This window comes from Nicotiana tomentosiformis, chromosome 10 (assembly GCF_000390325.3).
Source record: "Nicotiana tomentosiformis chromosome 10, ASM39032v3, whole genome shotgun sequence".
Taxonomy (NCBI): domain Eukaryota; kingdom Viridiplantae; phylum Streptophyta; class Magnoliopsida; order Solanales; family Solanaceae; genus Nicotiana; species Nicotiana tomentosiformis.
The window spans coordinates 18231407-18250587 of record NC_090821.1 but is presented as its reverse complement, the minus strand read 5'-3'; the positions used below and the strand labels follow the sequence as shown (position 1 = coordinate 18250587).

The following is a 19181-nucleotide window of genomic DNA, read 5'->3' as shown; positions in this document are numbered from 1 at the left end:
CATTGAATTCGAACCAGTATAAAAATCCAGGTGTCTTTATTTCCTACACTTCATTTCTGTATTATTATTATTATTCCGTTCCTATCTCTAGTCGACTAATTGGTAAACTAGTCAACTACTTAGAATACTGAAAATAAAAATCGTCAATTCACCCCCCTCTTGTAATTTCAATTGGTATCAGAGCTAGTCTCACACTTTTTGCTTAACAGCTTGCGAGATAAGATCATGGCAAACCAAGTAACTGTTGGAGCATTCTTTCAAGAAGGAACGTCGCAAGTTAGGCCACCATATTTCAATGGATAACACTTTTCTCACTAGAAAGTGCGAATGAAAATATATGCAAAATCCTATGATGCCAAAGTATGGTGCGTTATCAAAAAGGGTAATTATCCACTACTAGCAGCAGCTCAACCACCCCCTGATCCGGAAGATATAGATGAATACACAGACGAGCAAATGGCAGTTGTTCATGTCAATGATAATGCACGAAATTTACCCTATAATGCTATAAGTGGAGAGGAGTATGAGAAAATCTCAAGCTGTGATACAACCAAAGAAATGTGGGATAAACTGGAAGTTACTTATGAAGGAACCGACAAAGTGAAAGAAACTCACATAAACATGTTGGTTCATGATCATGAACTCTTCTAGATGAAAGAAGGATAATCCATTGAGGAAATATTTGCAAGGTTCAACAAAATCATTAGCGATATAAAAGTCTTTGGTAAACCCTACTCAAGTGGCGATCAAGTTCGAAAAATTCTAAGGAGTCTACCTACCACTTGGCAGACAAAAGTAGTTGCACTCGAATCTCAAGATCTAAACAAACTTTCATATGATGAACTACGAGGAGATCTTATAGCATTCAAGAAAACACATCTCAAGAAAACAAACCATGAAGAAAATAGTTGCTTTCAAATCTACAATTGAAAGACTTGAAAATGATATTGATGACAAACCAGAAGCTCTTGAAGAAGAGATTTCCATGGTATCAAGAAACATGGATGGTTTAATGAGAAGATATAGAAACACAAGAAGGGGAAGGATGTCACCCAGGTGAACCATGCAATACAATGAACAAGACAAGAATGATGGAAAATGTTATGAGTATGGAAGGTATGGTCATGTTCAAGCTGAATGCTCAGATTTTAAAAGAAAGGTCTCCAGAAGATTCAATAAAAATAAATCTTTCGGAATATGGAGTAATGAAGACAGTTTAGAACACGAAGAAATAGCAAACATGTGCTTCATGACCATTTTGGAAAACAACATGAACAGATACTTGGGCTGCTGGACCGATGAAGATGCATCAGATGATGAATGCAAAGAAGATACTAAAAATTATTTCATGGCACGAGGTGAAACAAGCGAGGTAAAATCTTATAACTGTGATAGATGTAATGAATTGCAGGATATTATTGACCTTACCCTAAAAGAGTCTCAAAAAAATGATGAATGAACTAAGGAGACTCCATAGGGAAAAGAAATACTGGGAACTTAAGCTTGAAGTGTGTGAAATCGAAAGAGATGTACTTCAAGATGAAGTTCAGGAATTGCAAATGCAACCTAATGGCATGCGCAAGTCCACCAGTCACAGTTCTGTCAAGTCTAACCAGGCGACTTACAAGTCAACTGGAAAATGACTGGTTAGAACTGAGTCCACAGGTACTAACACAAGTGGTAGATCAAAAACTGAACCAACTCCTATGTGTCATTACTCTAACAAAAATGGACATAAATATTTTTTTTGTCGATTTCGTAAATCTAATGTTACAAGATGGATTTGGAAACCCAAAAACAATCCTAATCTTAGTATAACTAACCAACAAGGACCCAATCAAGCTTGGGTACCTAAAAAAAGTGATAATTGTATTTTGTAGGAACACCACAGAAAGAGTCACAAAGGAAAATGGTACTTAGATAGTGTTCGTTCCAGTCACATGACAAGTGACAAAAACCTGTTCAAAGAAGTTACTAAGATAAATGGAGGAAGAGTCAAATTTGGTGATGATTCAAGAGGAAAGATAGTTGGCACCGACACAGTTCCATTTAATAACAACTGTGATATTACTGAAGTATATCTTGTAGATGGATTCAACTATAATCTCCTGAGTATAAGTCAGCTCTGTGATTCAGGGTAGGAAGTTAAATTCTAAAAAAAACATGATGCGCTATTGAAGACGAGTCAGGTAAAATAATACTCCCAAGAAAAAGGTATGGAAATATTTACATTCTTGATGACATTGAAAATCAAGATAGTTACATCTACTTAGCATCTCTATCTGATGATCCATGGTTGTAGCATAAGAAACTTGGTCGTGCAAACATGCATCTAATTGAGAAACGCTCCAAGCATGATTTAGTTATTGGTCTTCCTAAACTCAATTTTTCTAGAAATCATGTATGTGATGCATGTCAGATTGGTAAACAAACCAGAAACTCCTTCAAAAGCAAAGACATTGTGTCTACCACCAAGCCCTTACAATTTCTTCACATGGATTTATTTGGACCCAGTACTAGCATTGGAGGAAAATGATATGCTTTTGTTATTGTTGATGACTACTCACGTTTTACATGGATGATTTTCTTATCTCATAAAGATGAAGCTTTGAAATACTTTGAGATTTTCTATAAAAGAGTTGAAAGAGAAAAAGGGTACCTTATTACAACCATCCAAAGTGATCATGGAGGAGAATTTGAAAGCAGAGCATTTGAAGATTTCTGCGATGATCAAGGATATACTCACAACTTTTCAGCTCCAAGATCACCTCAACAGAATGGAGTGGTTGAGCGGAAAAATTGAACTCTACAAGATATGGCCAGAATAATGATATTGGAACATTCCCTGCCAAATCATTTTTGGGCAGAAGTAGTAAGCACAGCCTGCCACATTCTCAACAGATGTCTTATAAGACCTATCTTGAAGAAAACTCCATATGAATTATGGAAAGGTAAACTGTCCACTATATTCATCCTTTTGGCAGCAAGTGTTTCATCCACAACAATGGTAAGGACAATCTTGAAAAACTTGATCCAAGAAGTGATGAAGGTATTTTTATGGGTTATTCCATAAATAGTAGATCTTTTCGAGTTTATAATAAACGTACTTTATCTATAGAAGAATCAGTACATGTCATATTTGATGAAAATAACACTACGGCCGAGAAAGAAATTATTGTAGCTGATGAAGATATCAACCAAGAAACATCACAGATAAGAAAATCATAAAAGTCGACTAATAATACACGGTGTCACAGAGTCGACTAATGATCCTGTCAATAATCAACCATAATCATAGAAGGAGTCAACTACTCTTACGGTTGCAACTCATCCAAATGAGTGGAGAAGTGAACCGGAATATCCTCAGAGGTTTATCATAGGAGATCCAACTGAAGGAATGAAAATCAGGGGATCTCTCAAGAGAAAGGAAAATGTAGCACTCATCTCTCAGATCGAACCAAAGAAGGTTGAGAAAGCCTTAAAAGACTCCAGCTGGGTACAAGCAATGCAGGAGGAACTCAATCAATTTGATAAAAATCAAGTCTGGGAACTATTACCTAAGCCTGCAAATACTACTGTAGTTGGAACCAAATGGGTTTTCAGAAATAAGCTAAATGAAGATGGAAAGGTTGTGAGAAACAAAGCCAGATTAGTAGCCCAAGGCTACTCACAGCAGGAAGGAGTCGACTACGATGAAATATTTGCACCAGTATCTCGACTAGAGTCTATACAGATTCTTCTTTCATATGCATCCTCCAAACGATTTAGACTTTTCCAAATGGATGTCAAAAGTGCTTTTTAAATGGATTTATTGATTAGGAGGTGTATGTAAAACAACCTCCTGGTTTTGAAGACTCGAAATTTCCTTACCACGTGTATAAGTTGACTAAAGCTCTGTATGGACTCAAACAAGCTCCACGAGCCTGGTACGAAAGGCTTAGCTTATTTCTACTTGACCATAGCTTTACAAGAGGTAAAGTAGACACTACATTATTTATCAAAAGATCATCAGGAGGTAATATTATTATTCAAGTCTATGTTGATGATATTATATTTGGAAGTGCTAACCTTTTTTTGTGCAAGAAATTTGCTAGTCTGATGCAAAGTGAGTTTGAAATGAGCATGATAGGAGGGCTTACATTTTTCCTTGGACTTCAAATTTAACAATCTGAAGAAGGATCTTTTATGTGCCAGACGAAATATACAAAGAAATTAATTCAAAAGTTTGGCATGAGCAGTGCCAAAGCAATTGGTACACCAATGAGCCCATCAACAAGTCTCGACAAGGACGAAAAAGGAAATCCAGTTGATGAAACTAAATATCGTGGAGTGATTGGATCTTTGTTTTACTTGACTACCAGTCGACCAAATATTATGTTCAATGTGTTTAAATGTGCCAAGTTTCAGTCAGCTCCTAAGGAATCGCATCTGGCTACAGTAAAGAGAATAATTCATTATCTCATCGGAACTATATCATATGGACTATGGTACCCACGTTCTAACAATTTTAAGCTTGAAGGTTTTTCAGATACTGATCTTGCAGGTGATAAGTAAGACAGAAAGAGCATTAATTTTAATTCTTGCGTATCTAATGTTTTCAGTTTTATTTTCTCTGTAAGTACACATTAATTAAGTGCCTCCGATTTACCTCTCTTTTCCCATCAGTCGCAGCTTTCAAGAAAGGAAAATAATCATCATGACCCTTAACTGACACCCTTTCCTTTTGTGCACTCAACCGTCACAATACTTTTTTTTTAATCTCCGAACCATCCTCCCTTGTCTTAATTGTTCTTATCGCTCAGAAACCCTTCTTCAAAATTCTCCAATGGCTAAACACTCCAAGATTCCTTCTGAATCCATTAGAAAAAGTACTCGTTCTAAGAGAAAACCCTTTTATCAGCCTCCAGAACAAGTAGACCTAGGGTCTGACCACTCATAAGGGTTTGCCTCTTCTCAGGCAGAACCATCTGGCCACTCTCTACGAATAGGATAAAAAGCTCTTGGCAAAAGGCCCATGGAATACCCCCTTGAATCTTTTACCACCAAGAAATCCAAAGTAGACCTCTCGAGTTCTCTAGAGTCCGATCTCAATTTCTGGGATACCCCAAATAGGGATTTCTTTATTGCTCTCAAAGACAAGCCCATTTCTCACGACAGAGTAATCGATCTTGATGATATGGAGGCCCTCAATTGTAAGGTAAAATATTTGTTTGTTTTTCAAGGATGGTCTAAATTCCTCTATGTACCCCCTCCCAAAGTTTATGAACCGTTAGTGAGAATGTTCTATGGTAATATTCATTCTAGAAAACCTGATAAGTTAGAATTCTTAGTTCTAGGGAAACACACCGTCCTTGATTGTGCCATGTTTGACTCAATTTCTTAGTGTAAGTGCTCTGGCTTTCCCATGCTTTTCAAAAATACTCGGCCTGATGAATTTGAAATTTCTTTTGATCAAGCAAAATATTGTATTGCTGAGTGTCCATCTGAATCCCTTCCTAACCAGTTAGGTCCAGTGAATTTAGTTTTGAAACCCGAGTTCTGGCTAATATTGTTGCAACTACTCTTCTTTCTCGCACTGGCTCATTCTCCACCTTCTCTCAACGAGACACCTTTCTTGTCTACTGTCTTATGACCAAACCTAAGGTTAAACTGTCCTCATGGGTCATAAACTTCATGATTGAAAGTGCTGATGATCCCACCAGTCTGCCCTATGGTATGGTTATCACCCAAATCTTGGAAGCCCACAACATATCTATCTCAGAATACCCTTTTGTCTATGTTTCAAAGTCCTACAACTCTAGAGCCTTTTCCAATATGGGGTATGTGTGTACTAAGGGTTCCTGGGTGAAGAAACAGGAAGGTGAAGTCAAGAATGTTCAGCCTGATTCTAAGATCAAAGCCTCTATTTCCCATCATAGTATGGGTGATCCTGATCTTGTAGAGAAATTGACTGCTATTGACAACAAGTTGACCATCATCAAGGACCTTCTTGCTACAACTCATTCAATGGTTGGGGACATCCATGCCATCTCCAAAGAGACTGGGTCAGACGTTTCAAAGATAAGGGTCAAAATTCTCAAACTTGTAGAAAACGCAGTCAAAGCCTTCAAGGAAGTATATGACATGATTGATGGGGTGACAATTTTAGCTAATGCCAACTTTGAGTATCTAAAGGAGGTGATTTGAAACACTCTCACTTATTTCTTGCGTCGTTAGTTGCGGATGTTTCAGACAATTGTTTTTTCCATTTTGCTATTTTGGACTGGATAACCAATCGTTGGATACTTTCTTTACTTTTGCTAAACTATGCATGCCTATAATTTGCAAATATTTTCCTATGATGTACATGTTTCTACTTAATTTCAACTGTATATATATATATGCATATCCCCTCTTTGCTGATGTCAAAAAAAGGGGGAGAAAAGATAGTCAAACATTGTAGGACAAATAGTAGCACCTGTTGAGGGGAAGTCGACTGAAGCATATGCAGCACCTGTTGAGGGGGAGTCGACTACAGCTGAGCAAGCCAATAGGGAAGTAAACTGTTGTTTATATATATTATTTTTGTCATCATCAAAAGGGAAAGATTGTTAAATAAGAGTTTCAATGATGAAAAATAATATATCACATTTGGTGCAAGATCATAAGGAATAAAACAAACAAATCCTCCCTATCATTCAAGCATGGACTAGGGGAAACAATCCATCAACAGAAACAAAGGAAAGGAAAAGTATCAATGACTAGCTATGAAAAAGGAAAAAGCAGCGGAAATTCGAAAGAAGAATCAATCAATGATTTGATAGATAATTGACGGAAGCTAGTATAGGAAGGTCCAAAAATCAAAGAAAAATAAGAGTGCAAAGTTCTACACTGGAGATCGTCAAAGCCTGAAATCAGGGATCCATCATCAATCACTCAAGTAACGAAAGATCTGCCCAGCGGAAGAAAAGCCTGTCAAGGACACAACTCAAGGAAGATCAACGGGAACCTAACCTTATTCTTGGAAAGAATCAATTTGCGATTCGGTTCAAGGATCAATTCTCTTGGGTTTGAAATCTCTCAAGATTCACGTCAATCAAGAATCAAGAATCAAGAAGGCCTCACGAAGTATTTATACATATGTTCGAGGCTTGAAGCAGATATACTTTGAACGAACTATTATCATTCTTTTTATTCTACTCCAAACAAGCATTGTACTTCTTTTTAGATCTGCTGTGTAATTAGTGAGAGAAGAAAAAGAGATAAATACTGGTGAGGCATTGTATCAACAAGGGAAAAATGACATATAAACTAAGCTTTTGGTGTAAAGCTACATCAACCCACTTCTACTCGAGATACTTCAAATACTGAAAGAGATCACCCTTGCAACTCAAGGGGATTGGACGTAGGATTCACATTGAATCCAAACCAGTATAAAAATCTTGGTGTCTTTATTTTCTGTACTTTATTTCTGTATTATTATTATTTTTTTCTTATCTCTAGTCGACTAATTGGTAAACTAGTCAACTACTTAGAATACTGAAAATAAAAATTGTCAATTCACCCCCTCTTGTACTTTCAGGATTGTTATGATTATGGCACATAAGGCCATATTGAGCAGATTGCTTTGGTGTTGGCACAAGGTCTCTTCTGCACGGATGTTGTGGTGTTGATGATGTTATGGCACGAGGCCTTTGCCGTGCGGTTATGATGATATTGTTATTGTTATGGCATGAGGTCTTTATTGTGCATCGTGTTGATATGTATCTATCTCCATGGAGTTTCCCTCTCATGTTTCTATCTTGATAGCGGACACACAGATTGTGATAAATTGACTGATATTGAGTGATTCTATCTCACTATTGACTGTCTCTTTTTAAAATTATGATTCCGGAGAAGACATAGCTTCCTTAAAAGCTTGAGGCTCATTTTCCAACAAGAATACCAGAAAACCTTGTCCAAAGGAAGTAGTTGTCCTTTGATGTTTGCTATTTGAATTCTCCTCATTAGGAGTATTTTTTTCTTTGTTTCTACCCTAGGTATTTTATATCCTTCACTAGACGACTCATATTCTATTTTATAAGGTGTGTGTGTGCGTGTTTAAATTTTTTAGCATTGTCTGATTCTATCACCGAATTGATATGAATATTGAAATTTTATGATTTGTAAATCAGGAACTGATATGCTTTACTATTAGTGGCATATCCTAATTAAACACAATCAACAGTTTTCGGTAGTATCTTTACCCTTTTGGGTTAAATTACTTGTACCTTAGCCAACGACTCCCACACTTTGAAGTTATTCAAGTTGAGATTTCTTCCTTTAAATTCTTCATATGGAATTAATTCTATTTTACTATGAGGCGCTCGATTGGGTATTCGACTAGTCGTAAAAATAACTTTTCCCCACAACCAGAATTTATTAGCAATGATTCATCATCTCCTTTAATATTCAATTCTTTCGTTCCATAATTCCCTTAGATTGTGGCATATATGAGGCAGTTGTTTGATGAATAAGATCATATTTTAATTATATTTGTACAAGAGAAGATTCATATTCGCCACCCTTACCACTTCTTATCATTTTGATCTTCTTGTTAAGTAAGGTAACCTTTTCCTATATACATCTTATTTTTTCTTATTACAATCTTATCAGAAAAAAATACACATATAAACCAATTCTTAAAAAGAAGTGCAGTAATTGTTGCAAATTTCAGAAATATAATCTTCGGAGATATCTTTCCAAATTCTTCACTTTTGGTAGTTGTAGAGTTTCCTATGAATATAATTCTTCGGTTCTAGTGGAAGCATAAGAAGCAATCTATTGGCAAAGACATGGTGAATGTCTCTAGAACCAATCCACTATTCCTTGGGATATCTGTCACGCCCCAAAACCGAGGAGCGCGACTAGCGTTCAACTGAGTGAACCCGGCCGAGAAAGCCTATTAGATTTCCTTCTACCCAACTCATTCATGAATAAAGAGAATATATGTTTTCATTAATTACAAAATAAAGTGGTCATGCCTGAAATTACCAATTTCTTGCCATAAGTTTCATCATTTTTAAAGTCTCAAATGGACAAGTAATACAACCACAACATAGCATAGTTTAACTTTTCCAGCACCAATACACAAACCACACTATGTCTACGGAGGCTCTATAGATAAAGAAGAGTACAATGATACTGCCGGCAACAAGGCCCCGGCTATAGCTCAAACAGGATACACAAAGTACTAAAGATATATGACCCCGGGATGAAATGGGACTCACCGATTCTGCTAAGAAGATGATGATGTACCACTAACTGTGATCAACAATGTCTTCTATTTAACCACCTGCATCCATTTAAAGATGCAGCACTCCCGGCAAAAGGGACGTTAGTACCGTCGAATAGTACTAGTAAAGCTAAAATACCATCTCAATAGAATGGACAATAATACAAGGGGGAAACAGTCATGAGTTCAATAAGAGCTTCAAAACAATACTAAAACATCAATTAAGGATCACATAAGTTCTCAAGTCATTTTCCATCTTATTAGGTTGGGTAATCTTTAGTTCCATATGCCACAATCCACAATACCACCGTGTTCTTACACGGAGTTCGATCTCGACCCGATCGACTAGGTCATCTCATTTGAGACATCAACCATATCCACAATTTCAATTATCATTTCCAGCACAGTTACCACCATGTGTGCGGCATGGAGTCCGATCACGGCCCGATCGGCTAGGCCATCTCACTTGAGACATCAACTATAACCACAATTTCAATTATCTTACATCATAATTCTTTCATATTCTTTCGATTCATTGGCACTAGTAATCAAGATGACAAAATCATTCTTGGTTCTTGGCCGTATTTCATAATTCCAGTCCCCTTTTCCACATTCAAATATCATTATCGTAATCATTATCAACAACAATAAGGCTTCCCGTTCAAGACGTTAATTTCACATAACACAACAATTTGGGAATCTTAGGCACATAGAGGCTTTTCATACAATTTGGCATAACAACCTTTATTTCGATCTTGACATAAAGTCTTAACGTTTCTAACACATATTCCACATTTTGAACGTATCCTCAAATGGCAAGATGACATGATAAACATTTAGAATAAATATTGAACATATATCCTTTGACACAACCACATTAGGAATAGCCAATTCAATAATGATCAAGGTCTTAATTCAATTACATGAACACCGTGGAATTCGATTCTAAGAAGAAGGGGGTTTAGTCATACATACCTCAATCGAGCTTCCTTAAACTCTAAAATGTTTCAGAATTCTTAGCAACTTCAATCTATTGTAGAAATATAACAAATTGAACCAAAATTAGGAAGATGCTCATGGTTCTAGCTCATTTGAGTATTTTATCAAACACTAGGTGCGCATTAAGGTTCTAAGGTCCTTTTATGGAGGATTCCATCAACCCACAACCCAATCTTCACCATTTTTAGCTCAACAATCTTCCTAGACCATTTGATAACACATGCATGTAAAATAAACAACTCTCATGCCCAAATATTATCTTGCTAATTACCCATTTCTAGACAAAATTTGAAATTGAGGGTTAGGGGTGTAGAATCTTACCTCTAGGATGAAGACCTAGTGAGTTTCCATTCTTAATCTTCCAAAACTTGAGCAAGAATTGAAGAACAATTATTGAAGAACACCTTCTCACTCTAGGACACTCTCTCTCACTCTAAAAATATCAGATTTTTGGCCAAAATGACTTAACCCCTCTCTATACCCGGCCTTGGGTTATTTAATGAGTTCCTACATACGCGGCCGCGCATTGGCCGTGCACTGAGGCAGAAACTCTCAAAAATGCGCGGCCGCCCATCTGGGCGCGCATATGACACAGGTCCAGTAAAATATCTATAACTTTCTATATACATAGCCAAATGACAAACGGTTTAATGCGTTGGAAACTAGATTTAAAGGGATTTAATTTGATATGTAGATCACTACCTAAGTCATTATATTGTGGGAGTTCTATTCATTTGAAGTTGGGACTTGTACCAATTGAAACATCCTTTCCACTTAATGTGCCCAACTTGTTCCACATAAATTTTTGCCATTCCCAAAACACCTTAGTATGTTCAAACACACCCTAAACATCCATTATCAATTCAACATGATGTGGATCTATCCCATAGGTATCCTTTAATTCTCAAATACGTTATTCCCAAATACCGTTGGCGCACTATAAAATTTAAATCATTAGAATATTTTTGCGGGGCCTTACATTCTCCTCCCTTTAAGATCATTCGTCCTCAAATGAGGAGTAGAGTCAGACCCCAAAAACTTAACATAACTCGACTCTTTTTTCAAACATTTCAATCCCCGAAATTTGACTAACTCCAAAACTTTTCAGAAATTTTGGCAGAGTCTCCCTTGTAATTGGGCCTGACCACCTGCCAGAAAATCACCAAAACCAGTTCTAACAACATATACATGAACCAATGATGCAACATAACATTAAAACAATGCCAATCGTGGCCTCACGAGTAGTATACTACCAAAAAGGAACACCTTTAACATTAGCTATACGGTTGATACATAATTCATAGGGAACAATTTCATAGAATGATTACATAGCTATTCAAACAAATAAGGGTACTTTTTCATCATATCTTCCTCGGCCTCCCAAGTAGCCTGTTCAACCTGTTGGTTTCACCATAGCACTTTTACGGAGGCAATTTCCTTATGTCTCAACTTTTGAACTTGCTGATCAATAATAGAAACTGGAATCTCTTCATAAGTCAATCCTTCATTAACCTCAATAGTCTCAACCGGAACAATGACTGTCGTGTCTCCAACTACTTTCTTCAACATAGACACATGAAACACCGGGTAAACTAGTGACATTTCAAGCGGTAGCTCAAGCTTGTACGCCATCTCACCTATCCTCTGAATGATTCTATATGGTCCGACATACCTCAGACTCAATTTCCCTTTCTTACCAAATCGCATTACATCTTTCATGGGGGAAACTTTCAAGAATACCCAATCATTTTCTTTGAACCCCAAATCCCTACGGCGAACATCCGAATAGGACTTCTAACGACTCTGAGCAGTCTTCAACCGCTCCTTAATCATTTTAACTTTTTCCATATAGGAGGTCTGGCCCTATCAACTCTACTTCCCCAATTTCGAACCACCCAATGGGAGATCTACATCTCCTTCCATATAAATCCTCGAACGGCGCCATTTGAATGCTAGCATGATAACTATTATTGTAGGCAAATTCTACTAGTGGTAAATGATCACCCCAACTACCTTTGAAGTCTAGAACACAAGCATACAACATATCCTCAATCGTCTGGATAGTCCGCTCTGCCTACCCGTCAGTCTGCGGGTGAAAGGCTGTACTAAGATTCACCTGAGTGCCCAAGACTTGCTAAAATTTCTTCCAAAAATTAGCAGTGAATTGTGCCCCGTGATCAGAAATGATGGAAACTGGGGTGCCATACAATCTGACTATTTCTTTGATATACAACTGAGCATACTGCTCCGCTGTATCGGTAGACTTAACCGGCAAAAAGTGTGTTGACTTCGTGATTCTATCCACAATCACCCAAATCGAGTCAAACTTACGAGGAGTACGGGGTAATCCTACAACAAAGTCCATATTAATCATTTCCCACTTTCATATTGGAATTTCTATGTTATGTGCCAACCCACCGGGCCTTTGGTGTTCGGCCTTCACTTGCTGACAATTCAGACATCTTGACACAAAGTCCGCCACATTTCTCTTCATATTATTCCACCAATAGACTTTCTTAAAATCATGATACATTTTCGTAGAACCTGGGTGCGCGAAATACCTAGAAGTGTGAGCTTCAGTCATAATTCATTCTCGGAGACCATCCACATTTGGAACAGATAGTCGCCCTTGGTACCTTAGTGTACCATCAACCATGCCAAGAGAAAAGGCCATGGTCTTATATTTATGAATCCCCTCTTTCAATTGCACCAACAATGGATCGTTGTATTGCTTCTCTTTGACTTCCCCAACAAGCGTTGATTCAGCCCTATTTTGCACAATTACCCCTCCTTCACTAGAGTCCGCAAGACTAACTCCCAAACTAGCCAATCGGTGAACTTATTTTGACAATGGCCTTTTATATGCCTCCAAGTGAGCCAAACTACCCATGGATTTCTGGCTAAGAGCATTTGCCATAACATTGGCCTTTCCCGGATGATATAGAATATCAATGTCGTAGTCCTTGAGTAACTCAAGCCATCTTCTCTGCCTCAGATTCAATTCTTTCTACTAGAAAATATATTAAAGGCTTTTATGGTCCGTGAATATGTCCACATGGTCCCCCATATAAATAATGACGCCAAATTTTGAATGCAAACACCACCGCCGCAAGTTCTAAATCGTGTGTTGGATAGTTTTTTTCATGATATTTGAGTTGCCTAGAAGCATAAATGATCATCTTGCCACATTGCATTATTAGTGGAACATCTATATCAGATTTCTCCTTCATATGACCTTCTAGGAATTGAGTTCTACAAAAATTTCCTTGATACGGTTACAATCTTATTAGTACTTGCAACTTGTTTTTCCAAATTTCTCAACAAAAGACATTACTAGGTTAGTTTTCTTATGGGATCATCTGTTTCAAATGAATAACATCTACTAGCTTCCGCGCACACCCTGATAACATCAACCTGCATGGCATTGCCTTAATATGTGAAGTAACATCGTGCTCAGATCTTTCTTAGCCACCCTCTTTCCTTATTATAAGTCTTATAGGATTTTAAGAAACCACTCTACTTCCCTTGTGAACATTCTCACGATTCCTCTTTACTGCTAAACACTTCCCAAAACACATATCGGCATCCTTCATATATATTCAATAAAAAAAATCATTGGCTCGAACATGCCCTTTTTTGAAACTTGGGATCCTCCTAAATTTTTCAACAACGACTTCTTGTTTTCCTTATAAGTGTAGGACTTAGTCCACCTAATTCCATCCTCGATGAGTAACTCACCTTATTCCCAGTATTGTAGTCACCAATAGTGTTTCCTGGTATTGCAGCCTAAGAGCTATCATGTTAAACATGTTTGGTTCGTAACAAGTGTTCATCCTCTCTCAATCTGTTTCAAACATTTACCCTTTGGTCTATATAATATGTTGGTACTATATTTTCTTCGTGACTGGAGCATTCACTCTCATACTATTTTGCCCTTAATTCATAGTTGACAACCTTATTGTGCCACACACTTGTTTGCCTCCCATGAACTCGTAGTATCATTGTGCATGATTTGTTGAGTTTATCACACCACCACTTCATCACCAGTAGTCTCACTTTTCAATGTAATATGAAGACATTAACTCCCTCTAAATTATTTAGTTGATATTCAGTGTCACTCAAGTCAGCTACATTACAGTTGATCCTTTATATCTTCTATTAACACTTGTGCTCTAGGCGAGTCCACCATTCTGATACGAACTATTTTGAGATAACCATGGCCATCTAAATTTATAGACTTTTCTTCCAATTCTTCTCGTCTCATTCTTCCTAGTTAGTGAATATCCATGTGTTCTTCCATACGTTACGTGGTTTATTCCCTTAGTTGGGAATTCATCCTTCTCGCCTCTCGATACTTGTTGGGCGCCCATATGATACAAGTCCAGTAAAATGGCCATAACTTTCTGTATACATATCCAAATGACAAATGGTTTAATGCGTTGGAAACTAGATTCAAAGGGATTTAATTTGATAGGTTGATCACCACCTAAGTCATTATATTGAAGGATTTCTATTCATTTAAAGTTGGGTCTTATGACAATTGAAACATCCTTTCCACTTAATGTGCCCAACTTATTCCACACAAGTTCTTGCCATTCCCAAAATACCTTAGTATGTTCAAACACACCCTAAACATCCATTATCAATTCAACATAATGTGGCTCTATCCCATAGGTCTCATTTAATACTCAAATACGTTATTCCCAAATACCGTTGGCGCACTTTAAAATTTTAAATCATTAAAATTTTTTTACGGTGCCTGACATTATCCCACTACGCTGGATTCAGATAGCATAGCACAATATTCAATGTCATCAACTCTTTGTGAGATCTTTATAATATCTTCAACTATGTTTGCTTGACCTCTTTTTTGTCAATCTTTGTGGTACGACAGTCTATTGCACACTTGTGTCCTTCCTTTTCGCAGTTGTGGCAATTGTGTCCTTAAACTTCTTCTTGTTTGAGTAATTCTTTGGTCCAGGAGACCTCTTTATATTATTTTGATTTGGTGGAGTAGTCTCAATAATGTTTGCTCCCAGTACTTTTGAGTTTCCATTAGCCTTCCTATCAGCAGATTTGCTGTCCTCTTTGATCGCCAAACGAATAATGAGATCTTCAAGCGACATCTCTTTGCGCTTGTATTTCAAGTAATTCTTAAAGTCCCCTCATGAAGAAGGCGACTTCTCAATCAGTGCCACAACTTGAAATGCATCATTGATGATCAAATATTTAGCAAGGATAACATGAATGATAACTTGTAATTCTTGAAATTTGGTAACAATAGGCTTGCTATCAATTATTTTGTAGTCTAGAAATTTGACAGCCACAAATTTCTTTAACCTGATGTCTTAAATTTTGTACTTCTTTTTAAGCATAGTCCGTAATTCTTTCAAAGTACTTATATTATTGTAGACACTATACAAGTCATCCTCCAACCAACTAAGGATAAAATATTTGCACAAAAAATCAGAGTACTTCCAAGTCTCAGTCACAATGAACCGTTTTGTCGAGAGTTCCTTCAGGTAGGACTAGAACGTCCTCCTTAATAAACTTTTGGTCAGATAAATGAATATCTTTTGCTTTCATCTATTGAAATTAGTGCCGAAAACCTTTTGGGCCTTTTCTGCCGGTGTCGGTACAGAGCTGTTTGAAGAGGCAACCTGCCTTGTATAGCCAACTATTGAAACTATTATTTCTGTCATATCTATTAAAAATAACACAATCAAATTTAGTAAAACGATAAAAAAATTTAATCTTTAAACCGAGTAGTAAATCAAATAGTAACTCATGAAGATTTTAGTCTCTAAATGGGAGTAAAATTCACAAGAATTTTAGTCTCCAAAATAGGAGTAGAAAATCACAAGGATTTTAGTCTCCAAAATAAAAGTAGAAAATCACAAAGGCTTTAGTCTCCACAAATAGGAACTAAGATGATTACATGAAATAATAAAGTATTATATTCCTTAAGCTTGTTATCATTTATATTCGAAACATAAACCATAATAACAAAAGTAAACTAGGAAAACATAAACTTTAAAGAATGTTAGTTAAACAAAAATAAATTTTCGAGACACAGATTATACTATACCCTCTTAAGAAATTTAATCTCCTTATTATTGCCCAAAGTTTGAATTAACTTCTCCCAGAATAAAAAAAATATACTAATTTATAATAGCGATATTTTAAATTAAAAAATTCGACAAACTCAAAGTAATAAAGCAAATCACACTTAACACTTACATTTATTCGATAAGAATGGAGAGAAGCGGGGAAGAAGAATTCGTTTTTTAGTGTAAAAATTCTGAGGCAAGGCCTCTGTATTAATAATCAAGCCTGGGTGAAAAGAAAGGTGCAAACGTGCCTTTTCCGGAAAGCCTTTTGGGAACAAACAAGCAGGTGCCTATTTATCAAAAACGATTATATCTACTTTAATTAAAAGAAGACACAAAAATTAAGAAAAAGAAAAAAGAACTTCGGTCAAAAAGTCCCTTCATTTTTCATTCACAGTCTAACCCAAGTATCATGAGATAAACCCTATTCACACCAAAAAACCAATATTTTTGACTCGTAACAACGTAAGAAAACTGATAAGATGTATACTTCATGGGATTGAGATTTGGAACGAAATTCTCATTTCAGTTCTTGTTCTTCCAACTGATAAGCGTCTTGGAATTTCTTTGTTTGTTATAATGTTCAAACTCTTATCGGTCTTTTTTTCGCATAATTTTTTTTTCTTGTGATGATTATTCCATATTTTATTTGACAAATATGTCGATGCGAAAACACTTCCATTCTTTTTCTAGATTGCATGAAATTCCATCTACTATAATCATTCTATTAAAATGTCTTCCTCAAACTTACCACTGCCTAAATTTACTTTTTTAATTAAAGGAACGTAAAAGAGAAATTTTAAGTCATGGCAGGATTATTTAATTCTTTAGAGATTGACCATCACAATTACTCTTCCATTTTAATTTATGTGAACTTTTTCGCTATTCGAAAGTCATAATTAATCTTTGACGTTAAATTGAATTAGATTAACTCAATATTTAAAAAAAATAAATTAAATATTCAAATATTATACAAAAAGTACTATAAGTCGTAATTCTTCTTACGTCAATACGATAAAAATATACATTTAAAAATATTGATCAAAATTTATATAATTTGAGTCTCGAAAAACAATAAAATTCAATGGAGGGAGTACTAACGACCCCTCCAAGGCGCCCACTGTGACTCCAAACCTTTTACTAACATATATATATATATATATATATATTGATAGGGGTCATACTTCTATGTGAAAAAGACAGTGACTTTCTGGCTTGTCTGTCTATAATAGAAGAAATAACTCGTCGTATTTCATAATGACCTTCAAATGCAGATAGCAGCAATTTCTGACCTGATGTGCAGTCAAAACTCATGAAAATACTAACCATGTTGACACGTTACAAATTATATCGTCAGCTCAATTTCCGAGTTGCTTCTTTCGTCAATGTCAATAATTAATTCTTGTTATCAGATTATGGATTCAAGAAAGACGACGAATAAGCTATATTTACTTGTCGAAACTAATAGAGGTAGTAAAGGAATTATAAAAATCCATTTCATAGAATTTGGTCCATCAAACTATATAGAGAATCAGATTCTCTATTTGTTTCTACAGATTACGCACACACAACAATAAGTAAATGACACTAAGAGTTTTTACATAGAAAATTCTCAGCTCACGGGATTAAAAACCACGACATACCCTTGTAGGATTTCAACTTCACTACTCAGCAAATTTTAGATTACAACCTATTATAACCTAGAAATTAACCTCTTAATTCCTCACTAACTTGTAACAATTTATTACAAGCCATTTTATAATAATTCTATTACAAAGACTTACAACTCGACTAACTCTAGCCAAGATACAAATACAAGAGTTTATGATTTACAAAGGTTTTCTACACAATGCTTCTAACTAAGCTAAGTAGGAATTACAAGTAAAGAACTTTAATAAAGGTGCAACACAACTAGGGACATGTAATGACTCAATACATGAAACTGGTCCTTCGTTATGATGTTCTTTGTTCTTGATACCTTGAAGGTCACTTGCAGGTTGGCAATACACTTAGAGAAAGCTTGATGAATTCTAGAGTGTGCAAGTGTTGTTTTGACTTTCCTTCATGTTAATATTGCATAAGTGACATCACTTGAATGATGTAAACATGTTTGGTACAAGGGCATTCCCCATAAAGTGACTGCTTCACTGTTTGCAGTGTTCCATGTGTGCAGAGGAACAGTTGCAGTCACTTTACAGCTGTGGGGAGTTGACTGGTACAGTCAGCAAGGGGACTGATATCGATCTGTTCCTTCTGTTGTTTCTTGGACTCTGAAAGTCGGAGTATGCTCCAAACTTGAGACTTGTTGGTCTTTGAGCACTCAGAGAATGTGAAACAAGTTCCCATCTAGTTCTTAACATTAAGTTTGTCAGCTTGTCAAAACATAGCAGGACACATAACTTATCACCAATCGAATCTAGAAACAAATCTAACTGAACCATATTTTAGATTTTTCAATGAAAACGAATATTTAAGCAGAAACGGAAAGCAAAAAAAATTTCCCTTTGAATTAGATGTTCTGCACTCAAAATAAGAAAGAAGATGGTACACTTGTAATGTATTATTTAAGTGTTTATTGCTTGCCAAAAATCTTACATGCTATTATTAATATAATTATTTTGACAAGAGTGAGTTGCTCTAGTGGTGGGCATCCTCCACTTCCAACCAAGAGGTTGTGAGTTCGAGTCACCCCAAGAGCAAGGTGGGGAGTTCTTGGAGGGAGGGAGTGGAGGGTCTATCGGAAACAACCTCTCTACCCCAGAGTAGGGATAAAGTCTGCGTATAAACTACCCTCCCCAGACCTTACTACCCAAACCCTA

At 36.3% G+C, this 19181-nt stretch overlaps 1 protein-coding gene across 1 annotated transcript; it reads left to right on the top strand.

Annotated features, from left to right (window-relative positions):
- Positions 1 to 327: 327 nt before the first annotated feature.
- On the top strand, positions 328 to 651 carry LOC138899830 (uncharacterized). The gene has a single exon (XM_070186527.1). It carries the CDS (start codon positions 328 to 330, stop codon positions 649 to 651), a length of 324 nt encoding a protein of 107 aa, XP_070042628.1.
- The last annotated feature ends 18530 nt before the right edge of the window (positions 652 to 19181 follow it).

Bases quoted from the DNA above. Each gene is read 5' to 3' on its own strand.
- LOC138899830 (XM_070186527.1), top strand. From the start codon at position 328: ATGAAAATATATGCAAAATCCTATGATGCCAAAGTATGGTGCGTTATC.